Source organism: Dermacentor variabilis, chromosome 5 (assembly GCF_050947875.1).
Source record: "Dermacentor variabilis isolate Ectoservices chromosome 5, ASM5094787v1, whole genome shotgun sequence".
In the NCBI taxonomy this organism is placed as follows: domain Eukaryota; kingdom Metazoa; phylum Arthropoda; class Arachnida; order Ixodida; family Ixodidae; genus Dermacentor; species Dermacentor variabilis.
Window position 1 is genome coordinate 60,280,540 of NC_134572.1, and position 25,125 is coordinate 60,305,664.

General features: G+C 47.0%; 1 protein-coding gene across 2 annotated transcripts in view; it reads right to left on the reverse strand.

Moving 5' to 3' along the window:
* LOC142582647 (cell adhesion molecule 4-like) overlaps positions 1-25,125 on the reverse strand; it is a 90,874-nt gene that overhangs the window by 62,171 nt on the left and 3,578 nt on the right. For both annotated transcript variants that reach the window (XM_075692568.1, XM_075692566.1), the window contains exon 2: positions 24,606-25,056. In XM_075692568.1, the coding sequence (XP_075548683.1) occupies positions 24,606-24,741 (136 nt within the window). In that variant the 5' untranslated portion in view covers positions 24,742-25,056. The remainder of the gene's footprint in view (positions 1-24,605; positions 25,057-25,125) is intronic.

The following is a 25,125-nucleotide window of genomic DNA, read 5'->3' on the forward strand; positions in this document are numbered from 1 at the left end:
GCGGCGACAAAGAAAAAGCGTGAAGTAGGCTGGAAGTTTGTGTGGACAAACGGTGGCAAAATCTTTGCTCGAAGGGACGAACAGTCTGCAACTTTGCGGATAAACGCTACGAGTGACCTGGAAAAAATGTCCCGCGAAACTAAGTGAAGTGATTAACCACATGCCAGAAATAGCAACAAGCAAGAATATGGCAGCTTTAAACTCTTCTCACTACTATACTATAAACGCCTTCAATTCTTTGGCAGAGACTACTCAGAACCAATTGCGAGTGTTCCACTTGAACGTGCGCAGTATAAGAAACAAACAAGAAGAATTACGCGACTTCTTCACTTCATTGACCGTTGAATTTAATTTGATGTTATTCACAGAAACGTGGTTAAGAGTTGAAGAACAACCCCCATTCTTTCAAAACTATGCTTATCAAGGTGCTGTTAGGTCGCATGGCTTTTTTCGCAAGCATTTCCAACGGAACTGAGTAGGCCAAGATGTAAAAGAATACGGAAGCCCTGGATTAACAACTCCTTATTAAAGAAAATAACAAAAAAGAACCGTTTGTTCCATATGTTTTTAAAAACGCGAGGAGAAGATGCCCTAATCACTTTCAAACAGTATAGAAATAAACTGAGCAGTGAAATTAAAAATGCTAAGGTAGAATATTATGAACAGGTTTTTGCCAAAATAGGTAAGGATCCTAGGAAAATATGGAATGAAGTAAAAAATCTAACTGGGAAGAAAGAACAATGTACCGTACTAAAAATAGTCACACCTACAGGCACACTAACCGGTCTTGAAGCGGCCACCGCCCTTAACGCCTATTTTGCCACGAGCGCAGTGTACGAGCAGGAAAATGATGAAGAGCATAACTTGGTTGATAACAGCGTTACGATAGTGAACTCTATGGTTCTCGCACCAGTAACTCCTCACGAAATCAACAAACTTATCAATGGGATTAGAAATGATGTTGCTTCTGGTTCTGATGAAATTAAAGCAATGCCAATTAAACATGTGTCTGAAATCCTATCCCCCATCCTAGCAGACATAATAAATAAAATGTTTGAGACTGGAATCTTCCCTGACTCGCTCAAGATAGCCCGCATCTGTCCTATTCACAAGGGTGGTGCTGAAGGAGACATAAGCAACTATAGGCCAATCTCGGTCCTGCCTGTTCTATCGAAAGTATTTGAAGGGGCCATAAATATAAGACTAGAAAAATTCTTTGCGAAATATGGGGTAATAAGTGACATGCAGTTCGGATTTCAAAAAGGAAAATCTACCGAGGACGCACTTCTCAGTATCAAGCATGATATTATACATAACTTTGAGCACAGGCTTTACACGCTAGGACTGTTTGTAGATCTACGAAAAGCTTTTGACTCAGTGTGTCATGATGTGCTATTAATTAAACTAAAAAGATACGGTGTTCGCGGCGTCGTCCTTAAACTGATAGAGAGTTACTTAAGCAATAGGCTTCAATATGTAAGTGTCCACCAAGGAACGACTACAAAAATAGTAATTAAACAAGGTGTTCCTCAAGGCTCTATTCTTGGACCGCTATTATTCTTAGTCTATATTAATGATCTCTGTAGCATCTATAATTCCCCTAAACTAATAATGTACGCAGATGACACGAATATTTTCTTCACTGCACGTACCCTTACAGAGCTTCAGGAGATTGTTAATAAGTATATGGAGTCACTTTCTGACTGGTTACATGCCAACAGGTTACAGTTGAATACTAATAAAACCAAATATATTATATTCGCTCCGATTAACAAGCCAATGAAGAATGATATTCATATTACCTTTCGGGGCACTCCGTTAAAACAAGAGGTGAAGCAAAAATTTCTGGGAGTATGGTTCCAAGAAAATTTGTCTTGGAACACCCACATTGATAATCTTGCTTTGGAGCTCAGTAGATCGCTCGGCTGCTTGTATAGAATAAGCTCACTTATACCTTTGTGGCTTAAAGTTTCTCTTTATTATACTCTCTTTTATTCCAGACTTTCCTACTGTATTTTGGTTTGGGGTACAACCTCTAGTAGAAACTACCTCCGAATACTAAAGTTTCAGAAGCGTGTACTTCGCCTACTCGAAAGATATGCAGGACACCCACAAGACTTGCCAACAGGTCCACTGTTTGTAAAGTATTCTCTGCTAAGAGCTGATGAAATTTATTGCTTCAAGTTATTGCAGTATGTACAAAAACATAAACTACACGCATTTAGCAATCCCGCTGAAACACACACGCTCGCCCTTCGAAGGCAAGAGCGCAGAAAGCCTCGAACACGCACGAATTATGGAAAACAACATTTAAATTACCAAATTCCGGTGCTTCTAAATAAACTTCCAGATGATGTCGACCTCAACAAATCGATTAAGAAAAAAACATTCAAAACAATGGTTATCGAGAAAGAAATTCGCTACCAGTGACATCTCATTTAAAACCATATGTAGCGTTTGTCTGTAAAACAGTGCTCTTTTACTGTGTGTTGGATGTCGCCTTTTTTCTCTTTTTTCATATGTTCGCTACGATGATTGACATTTTGCATTTGCGTTCATATGTTTTTTTTTCCCGTTCTGTCACATCTATGACAAGAAATCTGTTTTATATATTTGTGTGCAGTGATATGAACTAGATCCTCTATGACATAGAACTGTGTAGAGTGTAACTACAAATGTGTGTGCTGTTTTTCTCAAATCTCTTTTGTAATATTGTCGAAACTGTATGCGGAGGGAGGGCCTCGTCAGGCTAGTAGCCTTTAGCTCTCCCTTCGCTTTTTCCTTGTATTGGAAAGAAACCAATAAACAAACAAACAAACAAACAAACAAATTACCGCTCTTGGCCCTCTCGTCAGTGCCGCTGGTGTTCAACCCGACTCTGACAAGATTCGCGCTGTTCCGGGGCGGCTTGCACGAACGTTTAATAACGGAAACAATAACGAATTTAAGAACACGTTCTTGAATGTTCCATTGACAACGCCTAGTTAGCACAAGAAGGCGTTCTTAAATGGTAATTATTTTCGTATTTAAATGTTCGTGCAAGCCGCCCCAGAACTTTCATGTTCCGTCTTCTGCAAGAGCCGTAGAAAACTTTGTTGGGTTATGCTCGTATTTGAGTCGTCTTATCAAGATTTTCGCCGAAACCACTCGCCCACTCACCGACTTACTCAAGAAGGACGTTACTTACACATGGCGCTTTCCTCAAACCGAAGCCTTCTACGCACTGGTACCCTTGCTCACGGCTTCCCCATTGCTGGCTCATATGATCCATCTGCCGCCACTGAACTTCACACGGATGCCAATCGTCATGGAATTTGGGCAGTACTTGTTCAATCACAGCTTAACCCAGAGCGCGTAATTGCATACGCCACTCGCCTCCTTTCACCCGCCGAGAGAAATTTTTCAATTGCCGAACGGGAGTGCCTGTCGTTAGTTTGGGCAGTTGCCAAATTCCGCCCTTACTTGTATGGCCGCACATTTTCCGTGGTTATCAATCACCACGCCTTGTCCTAGCTCTTCCCACTTGAAGTCTCCACTGGATGATTTGGTAGACGGGCGCTACGGTTCCAAGAATATCCATTTGCTGTTTTATACAAGTCAGGTCTTTGCACAAGAACGCCGACTGCCTCTACCATCATTCTGTTGACCACCCTGAATATGATGCACATGACACCGACTCTTGCGTCCTGGCCATTTCTGATCTGCATTACATCCACGCGGCGTGAGCACTGCTTACGTGTTCTCATTGATCGTCTGAATTCTGGACATTTGGAGCCGACGCTGCGCACGTTCATGCTCCGCGACGGCTTTCTCTACCCTCGCATCATAGGCCCTGAAGGACCACCACTTTTACACGTTGCACCACGCCATCTCAGAACATCAGTTCTTGAGCAGTTGCATGACGCCCCTACTGCAGGCCACCTCGGCGGTTCGCGTACATACGATGGCGTAGGGCGCCGCTTGTACTGACCGGGCATGTACGCCTCTGTGTTTTAGCAGTGATGACCCAAACTAGTTCAGCGGGGAATCGTTAATCTTTGTTTTAAAAACGTTCTTCTAAAAACCTCTCATCACCTGGTACGCAGAAGCTTCGAAAACCAAGTTTCGCACCTAAGCGCAGCGGGCTACCCCTTTCAAAGGCTGACAGCAGTGACTGGCAGCATTTTAAGGAAACGTGATCACCTGGATTCCACTGTCCAACACAGCAGAAGTAGAAAACTGGTTGTCGTGCCGTACTTGCACGAAGCTATCCATAATATTAGGAAAATTGGGAATGGTCTTGGCGTTGACGTCGTCTATTCATCCCCTTTGAAATTGTCGGGTTTGTGCGTCAAAATTAACTATACTACAAAGAGGAGCCGTGACTGCAATAAAAAGCACCGAGAAGCGTTAGTTTCGTGCATAGAACGAGTGGTGTACCATATTCCTTTAGACTGCGGGGAGGAATACATTGGTCAGATGGGAAAGTGCTTCAATGACCGCTTACGGGAACATTATATCAATGTTAATAATCTGGTGAAGTCTAGTCAACTAGCCGCACACTGCTCGCATTGTGGCTGTAAAGCCTTGTTTGACAAACAACAAGTGTTAAGTAGAAACCCAAATCAAGTCACTAGAGAAATCATCGAGGCATTCGAAATGATCAGAAATAATAACTCTGTAAGCTGCGGATCTGTGTCACTGTAAAAAAATGAAATCATGTTCCTATCGCAGTAGCGACCTATGGTGGATGATTTTTCCCTGAAAGAAATTTATGTGTGATTGTGGCTTTTTTCTTCCAGTTGAGCGATGGTGTATATGGGTGGTGGTAACCAGTTTTTAGTAGCGCTGTGTCTTCGTTGCCTTCTCTTGTCCTCGTGTTTTTTTTTACGCTTTGCCTCAAGTTATGCAGTACAAACCATAGCCCACCAGTCTGTTCTCTTGTAAGTGAATGCATTAATTTTTTTTGTAGCATGTCGGCGTAGTCCAGGCACGAGCAATAGATCAAGAGCAGCCAAACACGTTTAATTGACATTGATTTATTTACGTTTCTGAAGCGAAAGTGTTAAGTAGCTGCGAGAGCTACGAAATTTCTCAGATAAGGTGTCCTGAGATTCAACCTTAGAAAAGACTTGTTGGCCTAGTTGGAAAGACTTCAACTTGGAGAAAATGACGCAAATGAGGATGTCCGGAACCCGCCCTGTCCTCTAGTATGTTTTGCTCTCGCCATTGATGGTATTTTTTGTTTAACATTCGACGAAACAGCGTTCGCTAACATTGCTTCGATGTGGCTACTTTCGACGAGACGGCATTCTATACAATAGGCGGAGTCGTAGTTACGTCTTCACTGTTTTCAAAGGTACGACCACTTCCTTCAAATGACGGGCACAGCATGAGCTGAACATTTGCTGACTTCTACGGTCACATGCACTAGCATGGCACGTACATTTAGCCTCCATATAGAAAGCACATGCGCGAACGTACACGCGCTCTCTGTAAGAAACTACTGTCTGTAGGAACACTGATTCAGTTTGTCGCCTTAGGCAAAATGGGTTTAAAGGAGAAGAAAGTGTAGTTAGCGCAACCGCAGTTTCTTGGGTTTCTTTTAATCTTTTTTTTAATTGTGGCAAATAACCTTATATGAGCTGCTGAATTCAAACACAGCTGCACTTATAGTCTTCATTTCTGAGTTTCCATTCTCAGATGAAATGTAACTCCACTTTGTTGATATCACATACCAGAGCTTTGACACTGGATATTCCGCCATGCTTGTACCTATAATGTGGAGTGTCGGAAGATTTGTAATTACTGTAAACGTGAACACATTGACAGGTACAGCTCAAAAAGATATAACTTGGCAGCTTCTAATGAATATTAAACTGCTTGCAAATGTCCTGCAAGGGAATAGTGGGAACGTTTTACTCCAGAAGCTGTACTTCATATGTAGAAACAACTAGGAAACGGCTAACGTTATGTTTCACTTCCTGCGTATTAAGGGAAACAATCCTTCTCCAGTCCTTTGCACGTCATATATAGGCAAGTTTCACGCAATTAGTAGTTTGTTTAGTGTCGACACAGCTGCGCTTTCTTATACCAAGGAGGCATGAAACATCTAATCAGTTTCATTATATTGCAATACAATAAGCAATTAAATATATCCTAGGCTATTTACTCTAAAGACACAATGGTGCTTGTTTACCTAGATCAAAAATCTCCTTTATCCGTTTGCAAAAGATACCTTGCAACACCGTTTGTGCTCGGACACCACCTAGGCACCTCGCTTTTTGCACCGCGTGAAAAAAAAGGCAACGTCTAAGTGCACCTATTGTGACACCCTAGACGCTTCTGTCGAGCACTTCCTCATAAACTCTCCACAATATGATCATCGTTGATTTCACTTTCGCGATAGGTTGAGCCACTTCGACAGATGGGAATTTCCTATTGCGACAATACTTGGTCCATGGTTATGCTTCGCTAAACATAGATATGCTTCAGGCCTACAAGATTTTCTTGACGGCAGTTTTCCGATTAGTTTAATTTCTCAATTCATGTGAGCTCTATGTATATTAAGCGTTTGATAGCAGGCTTACTTGAAAAGTGACATTCGTGTAGTAAGAGGATAGTTGTGTTCTATTAGGTGGACAAGATATTCCTTTATTTAACGCAAGTTTGTTGCGTTTTTCTTTTGTTCACATTAACTTTTACAGACAGCATGTTTGTGTTTCTGTGATATGTGAGTGTGTATTTTTTGTGGAAAGTGGTATTTAGAATTCTGAAACTGTGCATTGGAACAGCCGACATTAATGTAGCCTACAGACCAAACACAACAACAAAGCGGGATTACATCCTGCTAGGTCTTCATTGTTTCCTACTTCTTCCTAATTAGTTCGCGACCCATGATTGTAGGCAAAACAAGCTAAGATTATCTAGATGAACATTGCTGGCAGCTGCTTCCAGCGGTCATTTCAGAGTGTAAATATGTGCATACCCGTTCTCATAATGGCTCATGTCAGGGGGGCGTTTTGTAAAACCGTCTTACAGCATGGTAAATTAACCTGAGAAAGGCGGCCAAAAGTTACTTTCATAACAGCATTTTTCATAAAGATTTAGGTGGAGTGTAATGCAATGCACAAATAAGTTTACATTAGCCTCAGCATTTTCATTCCAGTTTAGCGTGAACTGGTAGAGAGAAACTGCTGGAAACACCCAGTCATAAAATCTCAAGACTAATTTAGTTTACTCTAAACACATAACGCGCGAAAGTTCCTTACTTTTCTGACAGTCTTGAGCCATGAGCTCGGATTTCCGCAAGCCGAGCACATATAGAGAACGCTCACGTCATTGTTCTTGCACTATTCAGCTTAGCAAAGAGTTTTCTTAGACAAATAAGACTAAATTAGTAGTTTGAGTTGAGTTTTCGAAGTGTGTCCAAAGCATTGAAAGGCTCGGTGCCTGCTTCGAGTATGAGGCGCATTTGCATAAACAAATATACCCGCCGAACCAGTATCTTGTTTCTTCTTTGCAATGCCGCATCCACGCTCCTCCAGAAAAAATACTACATCAAAAATTCAAGATATGTTTACATTTATATATTAGCCTCTAAAGGGAGAATCGAATACATTATCTACAATAACCTTCTTAGTTTAAAATATATATATATATTCCTTTATATTCTAAGTAGATTTGTGGAAGAATTAGGTCATATAGAACGCGTTTGTTTTCCGAGGAATGTATTGCCAAGTATTTTTTTGGTTATGATTTCCAAGTGCCTCTTTTGAGCTGTTAGCATAACAAAATCGTGTTTCAAAGACAGTGACGAAAAATCGTGCAAGGAAGGCAAAATATATCAAACGTCAAAATATATTTTAGGAACCTGGTAAATACGCCGGCAGAACTCTGACAATTAACAGGCAGCGCCTCTCTCTAACTACTGCTAGCTGCAAGGTTTTTAACATAAAAGCACGCTCAAGAAATGCAATATCTACGTTCGAATTTGAATACCCTTTCCCGAAAACGTATTAAAAACAGAGCAACTTTACTGTCTCTGTCGTACTACTTACACATGCGAAAATGCAAATCAGGTAAATCCACACTATTAAAATCCGCTATTATGGGGTTATCAACTATAACAATATCTTATATTGGTCTTTTATTATTATTATTATTTGTTTTGAACACATATACACATATATACAGTTAACAGGAAAGGGAAGGCGAGGAGCAGGCTGGCAACTGCCACCGGAAGGGGCACAACGCCTGCCTACTCTTCTGAAGGGAGGTGACAGCAACACAGAAATGGAAGATAGGAAGGAAGGGAGGAAAGAGGAAAGGAAGAGCAACAGGACAAATCTAAAGACTAAAGTAGAACACAGTACACTAGCTCGTTGTTCCGCCGAGTTTCGACTCTGCAGCCGGAATTAAAGTGACGCCGCATCGAACAGCCTCCACAATTATCAATCACATCCATGGCTAGTTTGCTACGCGGCTAATTGTGCGCTCCACGATGAGACGTCAAGTATAGCTGCACGCAATCACCGTTTCACTGGTAGTCGGTTCACAATATACACTACAAGGTGTTTAAACCCGCCACTTCCCATCTTCGAAGGAAGAAGCGTTGGGACACAGTACAGATCACACACAGTAGGGCCGGTCACTGAAGGTCACGCTACTACAGAATGTTGAACGTTCACGCTACAAACGTGAACTTAAGTTAGTTAGCTCCAGAAAGGTTAGTAGGGCGCGATGGGCCTGATCACGTTTAGATGCACAACCACTGGGGTATAAGCATTCCTCGAGTGTCGCACACCGCAGACCAAGGAGGTGATAGTTGCTCACTAGCGACATGCGCTGCGCACTGAAAGCGGGACACTCAAATATAAGGTGCTGAAGTGTCTCGTAGCAGCCACAAGACGCACAGAATGGACTTGCCACACGCCCTTGTCTGTATAAACGTTCGTGCACGTTCACGCAACCAACCCTCAGCTTGAGCAGTTGTGCTCTAGCGCGACGAGGCAAGCCTCGACCACGAACACGGGGCGGGAACGTTCCATTTGCGACACGCTGATCTGGATGCTGCTTAAGTAGGTGGCGACGTATCAGGAGACGAGCGTCATCAAGCTTGCACAGAATTTCTGGGCAGTCACAGTTGTTATGAGCGCAACTTGAAGCGAGCCGATCAGCTTCTTCATTTCCGGCGATTCCTACGTGTGAAGGTATCCATTGAGCGACGACAGATACCTCACGTGATGTAATTTTGCTCGCAGAGTCAGTAATGCTGCGCACAAGTGGACAATCAAGCTCACTGCGTTGTAACCTGCTAAGGGCAGCACGGGAGTCCGTAAAGATGACAACTTTCGATGTAGTTAACTCCTCTTGCACGTATTTCAATGCAACATTAATCGCTGCTAGTTCTGCAGTTGTTGACGAAACTGGATGAGGTATTTGAAATATACGTCGTACTTTAGTTGAAGGGCAGAAAAAAGCTGCAGAGGCGCCTTGACCGTCGTTGTGTACAGATGCATCTGTGAAAACTTGAAGATAATCTGAAAACTTTTCGAACATGTGAGACTGAGCCAATTGGAATATAGCCGAAACAGCCATATCAGACTTTTTGTGCATGTCAGGGATTGTGAGGTAAATGGGAAGTACGAGTTTCGTGATACCTTTTGGAGGCGGAGACGTATCTGAAGCAGCATGTTCAGAAATGGTAGTGATATTCATTAATAAAGCCGCCATTTTTCCCATTCGAGATAACGGGCGGTTAATGAGACGATCAAGGAGCGATTGACCATTCGATGCGCGGTGCAGACGCTCAATATGATACAGAGCTCTCTGATCTGCTTGCAGCCTCAGGGGTAACTGATGCGCTTCAGTGAGTAATGCAATAGATTGCGCCTCACGAGGTAATCCAAGCATTAGTCGAAGGGCAACGCGATGATCTCGCTCCAGTTGGGACATCAAACTATGTGGTATGTTCAAAATTGGTAATGCGTACAGCATGCCTGAGAGTACAGATGACTGGTACACCTGAAGAGCCGTTGTTTGGTCGCAGCCAGCACCTCGAGCAGTCAAGGCGGCCACATACTTAAGGAGGGAGTGCGATTTGCGTCGTACAGATTTAACGGCAGGACGCCAAGAGATGCGATCATCCACAATTAACCCCAAATAACGGTGTTGTCGCACCCAGTTTATAGGCGTTTCGTCAAGATACAGTCGGCTCATCGTTCGACGAGCGCGTTGTTTAGGGTGATATGCTATCGCAGCCGACTTAGCAGGTGATATGAGCAGGCCAACTTCACCCAAATACTCCGAAGTAGCGTTGAGAGCTCTTTGCAAGCTTGCACGAAGCCGCGGACCAAGGTGCGAAGGGCCGCTTATCCACAGAGCAATGTCATCTGCGTAGACAGCTATGCTCACAGGGAAATCAGTGTCCCGAGGCAAACGACTTGGAAGTGCGGCGAGTACGGTGTTAAACAAAAGCGGCGATAATACGCTGCCCTGTGGCACACCGCACTTCACATTTCGGTATTCACTAGTTACTCCTCCGACACGCACTTTCATACGGCGCTCCGATAGAAAATTATGCACAAATTGTAGCAGACGACCCGAAATTCCCGCGGTGGCAAGAGCGAAAATAATCGCCTTATGCGGAACTGAATCGAAAGCTTGCTGTATGTCTAGGAAGAGCATGTATGCAGAGTGCTTGTTTTCTTTAGCAAATTCGAGTGCTGAAGCAAGGTCTGATATGCTGTCCAGAGCCGAACGGCGGCGCCGAAAGCCACTCATGACATCAGGGAAAAAATTCAGCTCCTCTAGCCTGACATCTAAACGAAACAAGACCATTCGCTCCATTAACTTGATGACATTTGAAGTTAGGGATATTGGTCGGTAGGACTTTAGGTGCCTTGCAGGACGCCCGGGCTTTAAAATTGGTATTACCACGGACGATTTCCATTCAGCAGGGATTACACCGGCTCTCCATACTTCATTATACTCGTCCAATATACGGTCATGGAAACTCTTATCAACGTTCCGCAATGCTTGGTACGTCACACCATCTTCGCCTGGAGCAGTGCGGCGTTTGGGGAGGCTCAGCGCGTGTCGCAGCTCCTCAAGAGTGAAATCTGCCTCATCCATCTGGCAGGCTGGACCGTAGGAAGCGGTTATGGTGCTGTGACTTGTCAAAAAACGAAGGTCGCTAATTGTGGTGTCACTGGATGCAGAAGAGACGAAAATGTCTGCGAATGCCTCCGCTATTACTTTTGGTGACTGGTTAGTCGCTATGCTCAATGCAGCCGTAGGATTCTTGCAGATTTGAGGAGTGCGGAGAGCCTTCAGTATGCGCCATACATTTCCAAAACCACTTCCAGTGTGCAACGAACTACACAAAGCTTCCCAGCTCTTTCGACGAAGCTGTTTTGTATGCCGCCGTATGGCTGCATCAATGCGATTGTATATAGTCCAGTCGGTGCGTCGTTTAGAGCGCTGTGCCCGTCTATAAGCGCGCCGTCGACATGCGCGGAGCCGCAAAAGCTTTAGATCAGGATTTGGTTTGCCGATACTCCGTCGTCGTTGTACTGTAGCTTTCCGTAAGCACTCACTCATAAGTTTAAATAGGCTGTCTTGAGATGGTGCCTCTGAGATCAGCTGTCGGAACTTGTCCCAGTTAGTCACTGTATAAACGACATCCTGGCGACCCGCAGTATGTGTTGGTGTTAACCAAATGGGAAGGTGATCTGAGCCCCACGGGTCGGGTTCACATGACCAGGCTAAGCACACATCTCTCGTTGATACCGCAAGGTCTATAGTGGAATGCTCCTTTCCTCTACCTATAAATGTAGGTGAACCGTCATTCAGTAATTGGAGATCATTCTTGATAATGATCTCGTTAATCTCTGTCCCACGATTGTCTTGGGGACGGCTACACCATCGTGGATGGTGGGCACTAAAATCTCCGCATAACACAAACGATGCCCCACACCGAGACAATAAGCTCTCAAGTAGCGAGGTATCGGAAGAACGTGTAGGCCTGTTGTATATGCTTGCCACCGTCGTGCACACACCTCTGAGGCTCACAGTAACAGCTACACACTCAAACACATCGTCACAGATGCCGTCTGTGTCAATAACCGCGAAGTCCAAGTAAGCACGAACGTACACTGATGCTTTTGAAGCATTGCGCGTATGCGCCTCCTCCACGCACTGGAAAGAGCCACAAGCTGGTTCCGCACATCGAGTGTTACTGTGGACGCCCACGAAGCCTGGCAATCGATATTCGTCTCTCCTTACGTTAGTTTCCTGAAGCGCTATAACGTCTGGTGGAGTCTTCATAGCGATGAGTCGAAGGACTAAATCCGCGTGCCGCGGTCGCATCGACCTGACATTCCACTGCAGCACAAAGGGGCGAGGCTGCTGACAACTGTTGGAATTGTTTCCGGTAAAACGTCTAGCGAAGGCCGTCGAGGACAGGAACGAGTGCCTCCAAAAGTTGCTCTGCTGCTGACGCTGCTGGTGTCTGGCGACCGGCGATTAGAGATCTGATGACGCTGACAAGCATCTTTAGAAGATTGACAAGTTGCACATCGTTGTTGGCTGATACCGGTTTAGGTAATGTGTTTGCAGTGCTTTCCACCGTGGTCGAAGTCTTTGTAGATACTTGTTCCGATGGTTTCGATGGAAGCGCTGGCCACGATGTGTCTGAGAGGCAGAAGTTCCGCCCCCCTACTTTCCGATGCGTTGTGTCTTTGTCACTCTTTGAACGCGCTGCCTTTCCAGTCGCTGGGGCAGCACTACGGCGACGGGAGCTTTCATCTCCTGCTGCCTTCTTGTTGGCTTTCTCTTTTAGTGCCTTTAGTTCATTCTTCAATGAGGGACATCCTTTATCTGTTGCCAAATGTTCACCATTACAGTTAGGGCACCGATATGCCTGACTTTCACAGGAATCTACATGGTGATTCCCACCGCATTTGGCACAGACCAAATCTCTGGTGCAAAAGCCCTGAACATGACCAATCTTATAACATTTATGGCATTGCAAAGGCCGTGGTAGGAAAGGTCGAACAGGATAGCGCACAAGTCCAGCCTTTATATGACTAGGCAGCTTTCCAGAGGCGAAAAGTATCTTCATACACTTTGACGAGCCTAGCCTTCGAACGCTAATTATTTTGCATGGTGGCGTGCAAACGATCATGTTCTTAAAAACGTCGTCTTTGAGATCCAAGTCCACATCAGATACGACACCAGCTGCTATATTAGTACCCTGTGGTATGTAGGGACGAGTGTGGACCCCACATATTTCAGACAAACCAAGTAGAGTTTGCACCATCTTGTCATCAGTTGTGTCAACAGCAATGACATTTTTCCAGGGGTTCACGCGAACCTCTTGGATTAGTCCAGGGGCAAGTTTGAAGAAGAAATCATTAAGTTTCTGTCGAGAGATAGCATTCAGGCTTACCATCGCGTCGACGGGAATGAAAGCTACTGTTGTAGTCTTGATGGTGTTGTATATGACAGTCCCTTCACTTGAGGACGATGCCGGTGACGTCCGTCGTGGGCGGCGGTGCTTGACAGGTATGAAAGCATCCGAATCTTCAGATCTTGAGTCAGAAAGCTCGGAATCAGTAGCGTCGGATCCTACTGCCGAACTGAGCCGCTTCCGAGCCGCGGGCGGTCTATGCTGACCGCCGGACGTGTCCAAGACCATATCTTCCATGGCAAGCTCCGCGGGGAGGATCTCCCAGCAGAGTAGAAGACTGCAGGGTTCAGCACAAACGTCGTTGCCTGTTACTGATGCACGAAAATAAGGTAAATAGAGAAAAACTGCAGCACCAGAAGAAAACCAGCAACCGAGCACAGTAACTTCGTCGTCGTCCTTGGTCTTTTAGAATAATTGTTATAAATACAAAAGTGAAGTCAACCAGTGCTGAAGGTTTGTTTGCATAGACTGCATAGCTGCTACAGAAGCACACGGTTTGAGAGATGGGCCTACAAATGAGGCTGCGATAGAGATTAAATTACATGCATTTTTCTTGCTCGTACATCTCCCCCATGGACCACAATATTATCTTCAGCGCCTATGTGCTTCATATTATATTTCTGGAGAACATAATTTAATATTTGCGAAAGTGAATGCACTGACAAGGTGGGAGTAATATAAACAAAACTGGAATTTTACGCGCCATAACCAAGATATGATTAAGAGGCACGCCGTAGTGGAGGACTGCAGATTAATTTGGACTTCCTGGGGTTGTTTAACGTGCACACAATGAATGGAACACGGGCGCTTTTGCATTTCGCCCCTTGGAAACGCGGCCGCCACCGCTAGACCTGACGTCCTCAGGCGTAGCAGTGAAACGCCATAGCCACTACGCCACCACGGTTGGTACCTGATATGTGAGAAAAAAATCCCAACAAGATGACGGCACCTTGAGTTACTACGCCTCTTCTACATTTTGTCCTTATAAGGCACTATTATTTAGTACTCCAAAAAACAAATTCCAATTTTTCTAAGGAAGATTTAATGACAAGGATTGACCCGAGGTACTAAAATTCGTCTATACGCTCGCTACTTATTAAAGTGAAGCTTTATTTGGCCCTCCCCTGGGGTTCGCTATGTTTCTTCGTCGACGTTTCCGGATATATTGGTGGATATACCGGGTGTTTCTGTGAAGAGAAGTAATTTTTAAATATCGCCTGTGGCAGATAGCAGAATTATAGTCCTTCAGCCAGCCTACTCAATAAGGCGGACCTTGCATGTACGACACAACGAAATGCGTAATTGACTAATTAAAATTTTAAATACTTACGTTGCGTCACATACTTCAACTTACGAATTTTAGCTGGTCAAACTGCAAGGCGAATAAACTTGGAACGAATTCTCAATATGACACCAGTTTTGAGATATCAATTGTCAAACTTTCCCGTGAAATACATTGGTCTCCAGTTACTTCTGTGCTAAATGCATAAATTAGCGTTTTTGTAAAGTAAATGAACCGGCACTGGTCATTTTTAGAGCGAAGTTTATGGTGCATATCTCGAAAGTGGTGTCATTCACAGATTGAGTTTCAAGTGGATATGTCTTGCAATTGCAACGGCAACAATTTGTACATCGCAATATGTGCCATATGGTAATTAGTAAAAAAACGCTATAGGGAAATTTTGGTAATTAGTGAATTGGTCATTTGGCGTCTTGTGCAAGTAATGTCCGCCTCTTCGAATAGACCTGCTAAAGCACTAAATTCATGCTGAATTCCACAGGCGAGTTTTGAAATATACTCGACATCTTTGCAGAAACACATGGTGTACTAAAAACACGGGCCAGTTGGCATGTACCGAAATAGACAATTTGCTGCTGGCTGCTGCCGAACCAAGTAGCCTACTCGGGGCACTGGTTATGTATGCCGAAAGATCAGGATATATTACTTTCACTTTCCGGAACGGGGAGGGGGGATGGCAACAACAGAGCCACACCGCGTGCACCTAAGGAAGATTCGACGGTTGACCGGTGATAACAACCACGCATGGTCAGCCGCGGACCGTGAGGCATGAGACGGCAGTTGAGACAAAAAACACTGAGCAATTTAATTAGTGGGGTATTAGGCGACAGAACATGACAAACTTTGCAAACAAATTACACAGAAGCGTGCAAGGCTTAGCTGAAGCCCAGAGCTTAACAATACACATACTCTCTAGCCCACAACATGGACATTTACATTGCGAAATACACGTGGCTGTGAACGCAACAAACACGACAGTATAAGAATATACAAAAGTAAACACGCGATGATAACCTTAAATGAAAGATTAAACACCATTAAGAAATGGCAGGCCGACGGAAAGTTCTGAGAGCAGGCTGTGACACATGCGCTTATCTTTGGTGTGCTCATCCAGATTCAGATTTGAAGAAGCGTCAGGCTGCATGATTCCTCACTGCTAAAGACGATGGCGGACTCGCACCGTGTGTCCGTCAATTTACTGAGTATACGCATGCCTTGAGAACTCCGCCTGACGACCATTCTTCAGTAGGGTCCCGATGCACATGCTCGCAGCCCAGTTTTCGAGCAAGCTCTGGCGATTTCCGTGGTTATACCGTCACTCTATCATTCACCGCGCTCCGGCTATCGCATAAGAAACCGGTCTAGCAACTCGGGAGAATATGAGTAAAGCTCCCCAGAGCCGCGTAAGCTTCGCCACAGTTGCTGCGGTGTGGTGGCGGTCATGTCTACAGGGTCATGCGTACGCGCTATATGGGACAATGTGCCACTTCTATGTGCAGACATCTTCGGCACTGGGTGTTCACCACAGGTATGCGCCCATTCTTGACCGATCCCCCAGAATGGCCGTGTCACTGCTACTCAAGATGAATGAAGCCTTCAATGGGAACAGCTTCTCCACTGGGTATCGGCAGCTGGTTGTGTGATCATACACGGCAAATCATTCAGCGCAGATGTGCCACTGGGAGACCAGATGTATGAAGATGATGTATTAAAGCGAAGCTTTCTTTGCCTTGTCCTTGGGTATGGTATGGTATGGTATTCCTTATGCGATGGCGCACACCCACTGTGGGGGATAGGCCAATTGGATTGGATTGGAGAAACTTTATTTATGCCTGCAGTTGGGCGCTCGCGCGCCCCGACGAGGGCCTACGTCATCCTCGAAGGTGCCGTTACTCGGCGCGGGTCTCCGCTCGCCGTTGCCGGCTCGCTGGGTCCGTGCCTTTCGAGCGCCTCGAGGACCTGCTGGACGGCCCAGAGCTGATCGTCTCGGTCGTAGCTCTTCGCGGCTGCCTCGAGCCGCGGTGGGAGTGCTCTTGAGTTAGCGTCTTCTGGATATTTAATGCAGTCCCACAAGATGTGCGTGTAGTCTGCGGTCCCCCTCCGGCAGACTCTGCACATATCTGTCGGATATGTCTCGGGGTACATGCGATTTAACAGTTTCGGGCTCGGTAGCGATCCGGTCTGGAGCTGTCTCAGTACTACCGCCTCCGCTCGACTCAGTCTCGGGTGCGGGGGTGGAAGAGTCCTGCGAGCCAAGCGGTAGGCCTTCGTGATTTCATTGTAATCCGTCATGCGGTCCTTGGTTCCGAACCATGTCGGACGGTCTGTCGCCGGGGCGCGGTTGGTTAGCGCTCGCGCCGCGGCGTGTGCCGTCTCGTTATGGTTCTCATTGCGTTCCGACGCGTCGCCCGCGTGCGCCGGGAACCACTTGAGTCGTACTTTTCGTTCGTCTAGTTTCACCGCTCGCAGTACGCGCTCAGCCTCCCTGCAGATTCGCCCTTTGGCGAAGTTTCGCACCGCCTGCCTTGAGTCACTCAGCACCGTGTGGCAGTCTGCGTCGGCGATGGCCAGGGCGATGGCTACCTCCTCCGCTTGCTCCGCTTCGGTGCTTCTCACGCTCGCTGCCGTCCTCGTGGCGCCGGTTGACGCCTCTATGACGACCGCTGCGAAGGCGTTCCGTTGGTATTCGGCCGCGTCCACGTACCGCGCGTGTTCGTCGTTGGCATGCTGGTCGATGAGAGCCTTGGCCCTCGCCGCTCTTCTTCCCTTGTTGAACTCGGGATTCATGTTCCTCGGTATGGGGTCGATTCTGGTCTGGCGTCGGACCTCTTCGGGGACGGGGAGCTTCATCTCCACCTCGTTCGAGCGTCTTATTCCCAGATCGTCCAGTATCTTCCTCCCCGCTTTGGTCATGGACAGCCGCTCCAGTTGAGAGGTCCGTTGCGCTTCGGCTATTTCGTCGAGCGTATTGTGTAGCCCGAGTTGTAACAAGCGGGCCGTGCTTGTGGACTCGAACAGGCCCAGCGCTGTCTTGTACGCTCTTCTGATGAGCACGTTGATTTTGTTTCGTTCGTGTTGCAGCCATCTGTGGTAGGCTGCAACGTACGCGACGTGGCCGATGATGAAAGATTGGACGAGCCTAATTAGGCTCTCCTCTCTCATGCCAGCCTTTCTGGAAGTGACTCGTTTGAGGAGTCGAATCGCGTTGGCTGTTTTTGCCTTGAGACGGGTGATGGTTTCGCCGTTCCTTCCGTGCTTTTCGATGACCATGCCTAGGATCCTAATTTTGCCGACCTCGGGGATTACGTTGCCGGATTTGGTCACGATTCTGATTTTTTCGTTTTCGCGTTGTCTAGTCTTGCCTCTGCTGTATTTGGTAGGTGGGAGTATGAGAAGCTCCGATTTGCTCGGCGAACATCTCAGTCCGGTGCCTTCCAGCTGGTCTTCTATTGCGTCGACGGCGGCTTGCAGCGCGCCCTCGATGTGGGCGTCGCTGCCACCGGTCACCCATATCGTGATATCGTCCGCGTAGATGGTGTGCCTGACGTCTTCGATGCACCCGAGCTTTTCGGCCACTCCGATCATTACCAGGTTGAACAGCATTGGCGAAATGACCGATCCCTGTGGTGTTCCGGTGCTCCCGAGCTTCTTCTCTTGCGTCTGTAGGTCGCCTGCTCGTAGCTCGACAGTCCTGTCCGTGAGGAAGTCCTTGATGTAGTTGTAGGATCTTTCCCCCATGTTGAGCTTGGAGACTTGGGACAGAATCGCCGAGTGTTTCACCTTATCGAAGGCGCTCTGCAGGTCGAGCCCTAGGATGGCTTTGTTGTCGCGGGCGCTGCCGCCATCATCGATGATTTGGTGTTTGAGCTGCAGCATCGCGTCCTGCGTGCTGAGATGCTGTCTGAAGCCGATCAAAGTGGCCGGGTACAGCCCTTCTCGTTCCAGGTAGTCTTGCCACCTGTTGAGCAGGACGTGCTCCAGCACCTTGCCCACGCAGGACGTGAGCGAGATGGGCCGGAGGTTATCCGTGTCCGGCGGCTTCCCCGGCTTGGGGATCAGGATGGTCTTGGCTGTCTTCCACAGCTTTGGCAGCGCTCCCGCTCTCCAGCACTTGTTGTAGTATTGTGCGAGCTTTTCAATCGAGCCGTCATCGAGGTTCTTGAGCGCCTTGTTCGTGACGAGGTCCGGGCCGGCTGCCGACCGGCTGTTGAGGTCGTGCAGGGCCGCGCGTACCTCCTCGACGTCGATGTCACGATCGAGGTTCGCGTTAGGCAGGCCGCTGTACGGCGCGTGTTGTTCGGTAGGTGTAGTCGGCAGGTATTTGTCGTTAATGCGCCTGGTGACTTCGTCGACGCCGTGTGCTGAGACCGCCCGATGTATGAGCTTGGCGAGTCTGTCCCTTTGGTGCGACTTGGTCTTCGTTTCGTCGAGCAGGTGCCGCAGTAGGTTCCACGTCTTCCCGCTATGCATCTGCCCGTCTGCCGCGTTGCAGATCTCGTTCCACTGTTGCATGCAGAGAGCGCGGCAGTGATCCTCGATCGCTCGGTTCAGCTCCGCCACCTTCTTTCTCAGTCTGCGGTTAAGCCGTTGTTTCCTCCAGCGATTTAGTATCGACTGTTTGGCCTCGATGAGATGCGCAAGCCGGCTGTCTACTTTGTCGATCTCCGCGCCCGTTTCAATCTCTTTGGTCGCGTCGCGTACGCTCTTGGTGATTTCGGCCGTCCACGAGTCGATGTCTTCGATCTCGTCGTCACCGTCGCTCTTCTGGCTTCTGGCGTCTCGAAAGGCATCCCAGTCTATCCATCTGTGTGTTTTGACGCTGGTGTCGTTGTGTTCCGGTATGCCGATTTCCACGATGGTGTGGTCGCTGCCTAGGTCGATCCCCGTGTTTCTCCATGTGATCGCGCCCCGGATGTCGTTCTTGACAAACGTGAGGTCTGGAGTGGTGTCCCGGGACACGGAGTTACCGATTCTCGTCGGATGTGTCGGGTCCGTGATGAGGGTAAAGTCGAGTTCCGTGGCGTCTTGGTACAGGTCGCGGCCCTTTGCTGTGTACTTGTTGTAGCCCCAGGCAGGGTTCATCGCGTTGAAGTCTCCGCACGCGATCAGGGTGTTACGGCCCGCTGCGGTGCTGGCTCTGTGCAGTAATGTCTTGAATCTCTGTTTTCTCTGAGATGGCTTGCTGTAGACGTTGAGCAGAAATATGCTTCCTTTTCTCTGCTTGCCAGGGATGATTTCGGTCAGTGTGTGCTCGATCTTGAGATTGCTTTGCAGCTCATGTTCGACGAACGTGAGTCCCTTCCTGACCAGGGTGCACAGGCCTCTGCCGTCGGGCGGTCCCTTGTGCACTCTGTAGCCGGGGAGGGACGGTGCGTCGGTTAGTGTCTCTTGTAGTAGTATAACGTCTGGCTTGCGCGCGGCATGTACGATGTGCTGTTGGATGACTGTCTTCTTCCTTCCGAAGCCGCGACAGTTCCACTGCCACTTCCACTGCCACTTCCACTGCCACTGCCATTTCCTCCAGTTAGCTTTACCATTTCCAGTTTTTAATAAAGATAGCCTAATTTCATCCAAATCGATAGGCCAAGATTTGGATGAAATTAGGCTATCTTTATTAAAAACTGGAAATGGTAAAGCTAACTGGAGGAAATGAACAAAAATAAAATGTTTAAGAATTCAAGACAATCTCTTTGTAGCAATTATAAAATCCTCCACGGTTGAGCAAATATCCCTGTGGCACTGTCCAAGAGAGGAGGCTCCTAGAGAAAGGATATTTATAATTGAAAAGCTCAAACCAAGCTGTGTAAATCTTGATTCTAGATTTTTTCTTAAAGAAGTGAAACGGCGGCAGAATATGAAAAAATGATCTATTGTTTCATCTTCTCCACAGACTGGGCACAGAGGGGAGGGCACCAGACCTGCCCTGTGACGATAGAAGTTTAATTTTGGTATTCGACAACGTAATTGGGTAAAGATGACTTCAGTTTTTCTGGTGTGAAAGGAATTTTTAGGCCAAGGGAATAGGAGGTGTCGATATTCTGAAAAATTTGCTACAGCTGGGTTCAAGAAGTCTTGAGTAATTGTATATCTCCTGAATCTAGTAGTCGTCAGGTAAGCTATTGTAGGAAGTAATGGTAATACAGGGCCACTGAGGGCCGCTCTCGCGAGACTGTCAGCCATTTCATTCATGACTAATCCTTTATGTCCAGGCACCCAAAGCAATCTAATTAAATTTATGTGGGCAGGCACTAGAAAATGAAATGTACGTAAAAGGTTAGTGACACCATTTGCTGTGAGCGAGGAACATAAGGATAAAGAATCTGTTATAATTACTACCGCCGATGTTGACAGATTTAGTTTGCGTAAGGCTAGGACTACAGCCAGAAATTCAGCCAAAAATACGGAATAAAAGTCCGGAATCCTGATTGCAAATGACCAGTTTAGAGAGGGAGAGAAAATGCCAATTCCAGATTTTTCTTCACACTGTGAGGCGTCTGTCGCAATGACCGTACTTATAGCTAAACTCAATAAATGATCCTGTAATAATCCGTTTAATATATTATAAGGGAGATGTTTTGCATTATTTGGGTAGATGTCATCAAATATAATTTCTAGGTTCTCTCGCACATCACAAATAGGCGGTACCTCCCAGAGACGTACATTTAAGGGGTCTCGCGGTCGTCGTCGTTTTCTCGGCTAACGCGTCACGCAACCACTGGAGACAGCTCCACCTATGAGTGCATTGTCTGTGAGAGTTGCGTATTATGGGAGTGGAGCTCAGTACAACTGGCGAGGAACTTGAATCCAAGAAGGGGCGTCTCGATTTATAGGCACGTAAATGGCGTACAGTGAAACACGAGGGCATGCTCGTGCGCAAACGAATTATGAAGAATCGACGTGAACTGCATATAGAGAACTTGCGCGCTCATCGCATAAGCATGTGCCCCAGAGTAAGCGCGAACATCGTTAAATTGCAGCATAAACTTGCGCGCTAACGTACGCAACAACGTCGATAAACTTATGCAGAAACATTATGCAAAGCCTTTCTTCACACTGATTCCTAAATGTGCGTTGGGTCTGCTTAATTTTTTTTATTGCCGGTACCTCGATAGATGTGAAAAGTTAAGACTGGCTAGCATCGTGTCGGCCGTGTCACCTGGCTTTCAGGAGCACTCGTGATTGACGAACGTAAGGCTTACTTGTGGCTCTTATTGACTCGGTCTACACATAATTTTGTGTCAACACCACAAGTCCCCTCCCATGCCTAACGCTGCGGTTCTGCATTCCTACCGAAACATTTTTTCGTGTGGGACTCAATCTACTTAGCCTTTATTCAAAGACAAATGCTGACAGCCAATAGGCTAACGTTGGGAACGATTATGCCTCACGCTACCTGATTACACGAGCCCTGCCCACCTGCTGCGCTACGAGCGTCGCCGATTTTTTGCACAAAGTTACAGTGCACCACGGCGCTCGCCTGCGGCTCCTCACCAATTGCGGACGCTACAATTTGTCAAGAGTCATCGATGGCATCCTTCGCTCACTTTCTACTGCACACCAAATACCCACAGCTTACCATCCCGAAACATACGGCCTTACCGAACGCTTCAGCAGAACACACACCGACATACTTGCTATGTACTCTCCGCAGACCACCACCACTTGGAGGTCGTTCTGCCGTATGCATATAACTCATGCGGCCATGACACCACTGGTTACTCGCCGATTTACACAATGTTTGGGCAATATAGTGCGTTGCCTCTGGAAAGCATAGCTTTAAAGGGACACTTAAGGTAAATACTAAGTCGACGTGGCCTGTCTAATTACCTTTCCAGAAAACTTCCAATGCTTGTTTCGTGCAAATAAAATACTTAGTTTACGAGAAAATTGCATCTGAAGGATCCGAATAGCTTTCAGAAATTCAGATCTCCGATCATCCAATCGGGGGAGTGGTGACGTTGCATACGGCATCACCAACCCCTGCTGCCGTCGGTGAATAAAACGGCGCCCGACAGATGGCGGTACCGAATCAAGAAAGAGCGGTGGATTCGCCGCTGCAGCTGCTTTTTGGTCAAGTGGCGCAGACCACTCGGGCATACCGCGACATCACATGGAACTAGAATTCTCTGCTACTTGCAGTTTGTGCGAAATTCGCGAGCCAACAAAACCAGCGCAGCACTACCCGATCAGAGAAGTATTGAAACGTGGAAGCATGGGCAGCGCAGAGACGAGCAAAAACGAAAACTTCCGACCGCAGGTGTCGTTGTCGAAGGTAATTTCAATTATTTCTTCTTCTAAATATGAAAAACAACTGGACAAATGGAATTTTATTTCATCTTACAATACAACACAATGAAGTTTTTTTTTTTGCAACTACTAGTTGAGCATTAGTGACAAAAGCTAACCGAGGAGTGCTTTCGTCATCGGGCGAGTGCTTGAATATTGCGGGGGAGTCTCTAATCATGTACTGCATTTACGTCAATTTCTCGATTATTAAGGCTCTTTTCGCGATGACATTGACACCTTAGAGATTCTCGAGCAATAATCTATCACTTTAGCTTGACTTAGTATTTGCCTTTAGTGTCCCTTTAAGCAATGCAGCAGATGTGGATTAAGGTACATTATCATTTTTGACTTGAGAAAGTCAAATGGCACTTCGGTGCCGGTGTGACATATGAAGCTTTAGATAAGCTACTGCAACAGGCCGTTCGCCTTGCTCTTTCGCCAGCCTTGAACTAGAGTTACACCGACTATCAGAGCCTTATTTTGGTTAAAGATTGTTAGACTATTGTTTGTTTCTCTTTCACGTGTACGACACTTATGACGTTGTGTTCTCATCTTTGTAAATTAACACTATCACGCCAGACGCAACACAACCACCAGCCGATTAGTTAGGTCTTCTGAGTGCAGCCACTCTGACCCTTTTAATTCCTGGTCTAATGGAACCTTAAACAATGTGCATTTTCTGTCATCCATAAGGATCTGAAAAAAATTATCAAATTGTTGCGATAGTGATGCCGAAATAATCGCAAGTGCAATAACATAACGAATAGCAAATATGGATATCTGAGGGCCTCTTGGAGCATGGGCTCTTAGATCATCAAAGTTAAAATGCACCCAGCATGACATTTCGTATTACTAGTCAATTATTACTGTGATTGGGACCTAGAGGTTTTCCTCAAGTGAGCGCTACCGGAATATTTCTAATGACGCCTATTGTCGGCTTACTTGATAAGCTCAAGATACGCTCAATTCCTGTACTCCGAAGACTGACGACTCGGCTTATGTATGGGATGACGGGATGTATGTACGTATGAACATGCGCGTTCACGCCAATATGTGCTGTCCTTCTGGCTAGCGTCAATTCGCGCGTCAGGCAGACAATGCCAGCAGGCGCCGTGAAGCTCAGACGATATACGCTCTTTCTCCAAGACGCATTTATTTCTCAAGTACGAGACACACCACAGCGTTCGTCGTCCCTTCGCCTCCCGGCTAAGGCGACGCCTCTCGATGTACACACAGTGCGCGCTCATCGTTAATGAGCTAAAAGCTCCTTTGCTAAGGATGACGTCCATTACAGAAGAGAAAACAAAACCAGATCGATAGCCTTGTATACTGAGGCAGTGGCGTAAACCGGCTCGTCAGCACTGGACGCCGGGCAGACTGATGGGGCGCCGGTGGAGGCGAAATCTATTCGCGAAGCCAAAGGGCATTAAGCTCGCGTTAGCAGGCTCTTCACCGACTGCCGCATTCATCCCGCATCGGGTGACAAAACAATAAAAAAGCGAAAGTAAGAGGTGGGAGTGAGCGGGAGGGGGGGTTGCGAATGTAGGACAGGGAGTGTTTGCTCACCCATTTGGACGTCGCGGCGCGGGACGCTGTGTCTGTGGGCGCAGCACGAGGTGGAGGACGAGGACGATGAGGCGACGGCGCCGTGTAAGCTGAGACGCCAGAGAATCAAGCAGAAGGTCCGGTATCGTAGTAGCATGGGCACTGGACGGAGGAGTCCGCCCGCCAACGGGACCCGACGGGGTGCGCGGCTGTGCTGCTCCGCACTCGAGCGGCGTCGGCACTCAAGTGGACCGCCACCAGCCGAACCACAGAGGCACCACCTCGTCGACGCTGGCACGTAAATGAGAGCCGCACGCGACGCAGAGGGAAAAGGAATGAGAGAACAAGGGAGAGTGAAAAGCGGAGTGGGGAAACGAAGTAACTGGCGGCGGAAGAGTTTTTGGTCGCGCCAGGCAACGAGAAGGGCGAGAGGGGCGACAGTCCCGCTCAAGAAGCACCAGGCGGGCTACGACTGAAAAAGAAAAGAAAAATAAGCCACAAAACAAAGAAGCGCTTTGAGCCACTCTTTTCTCGTGGCGAG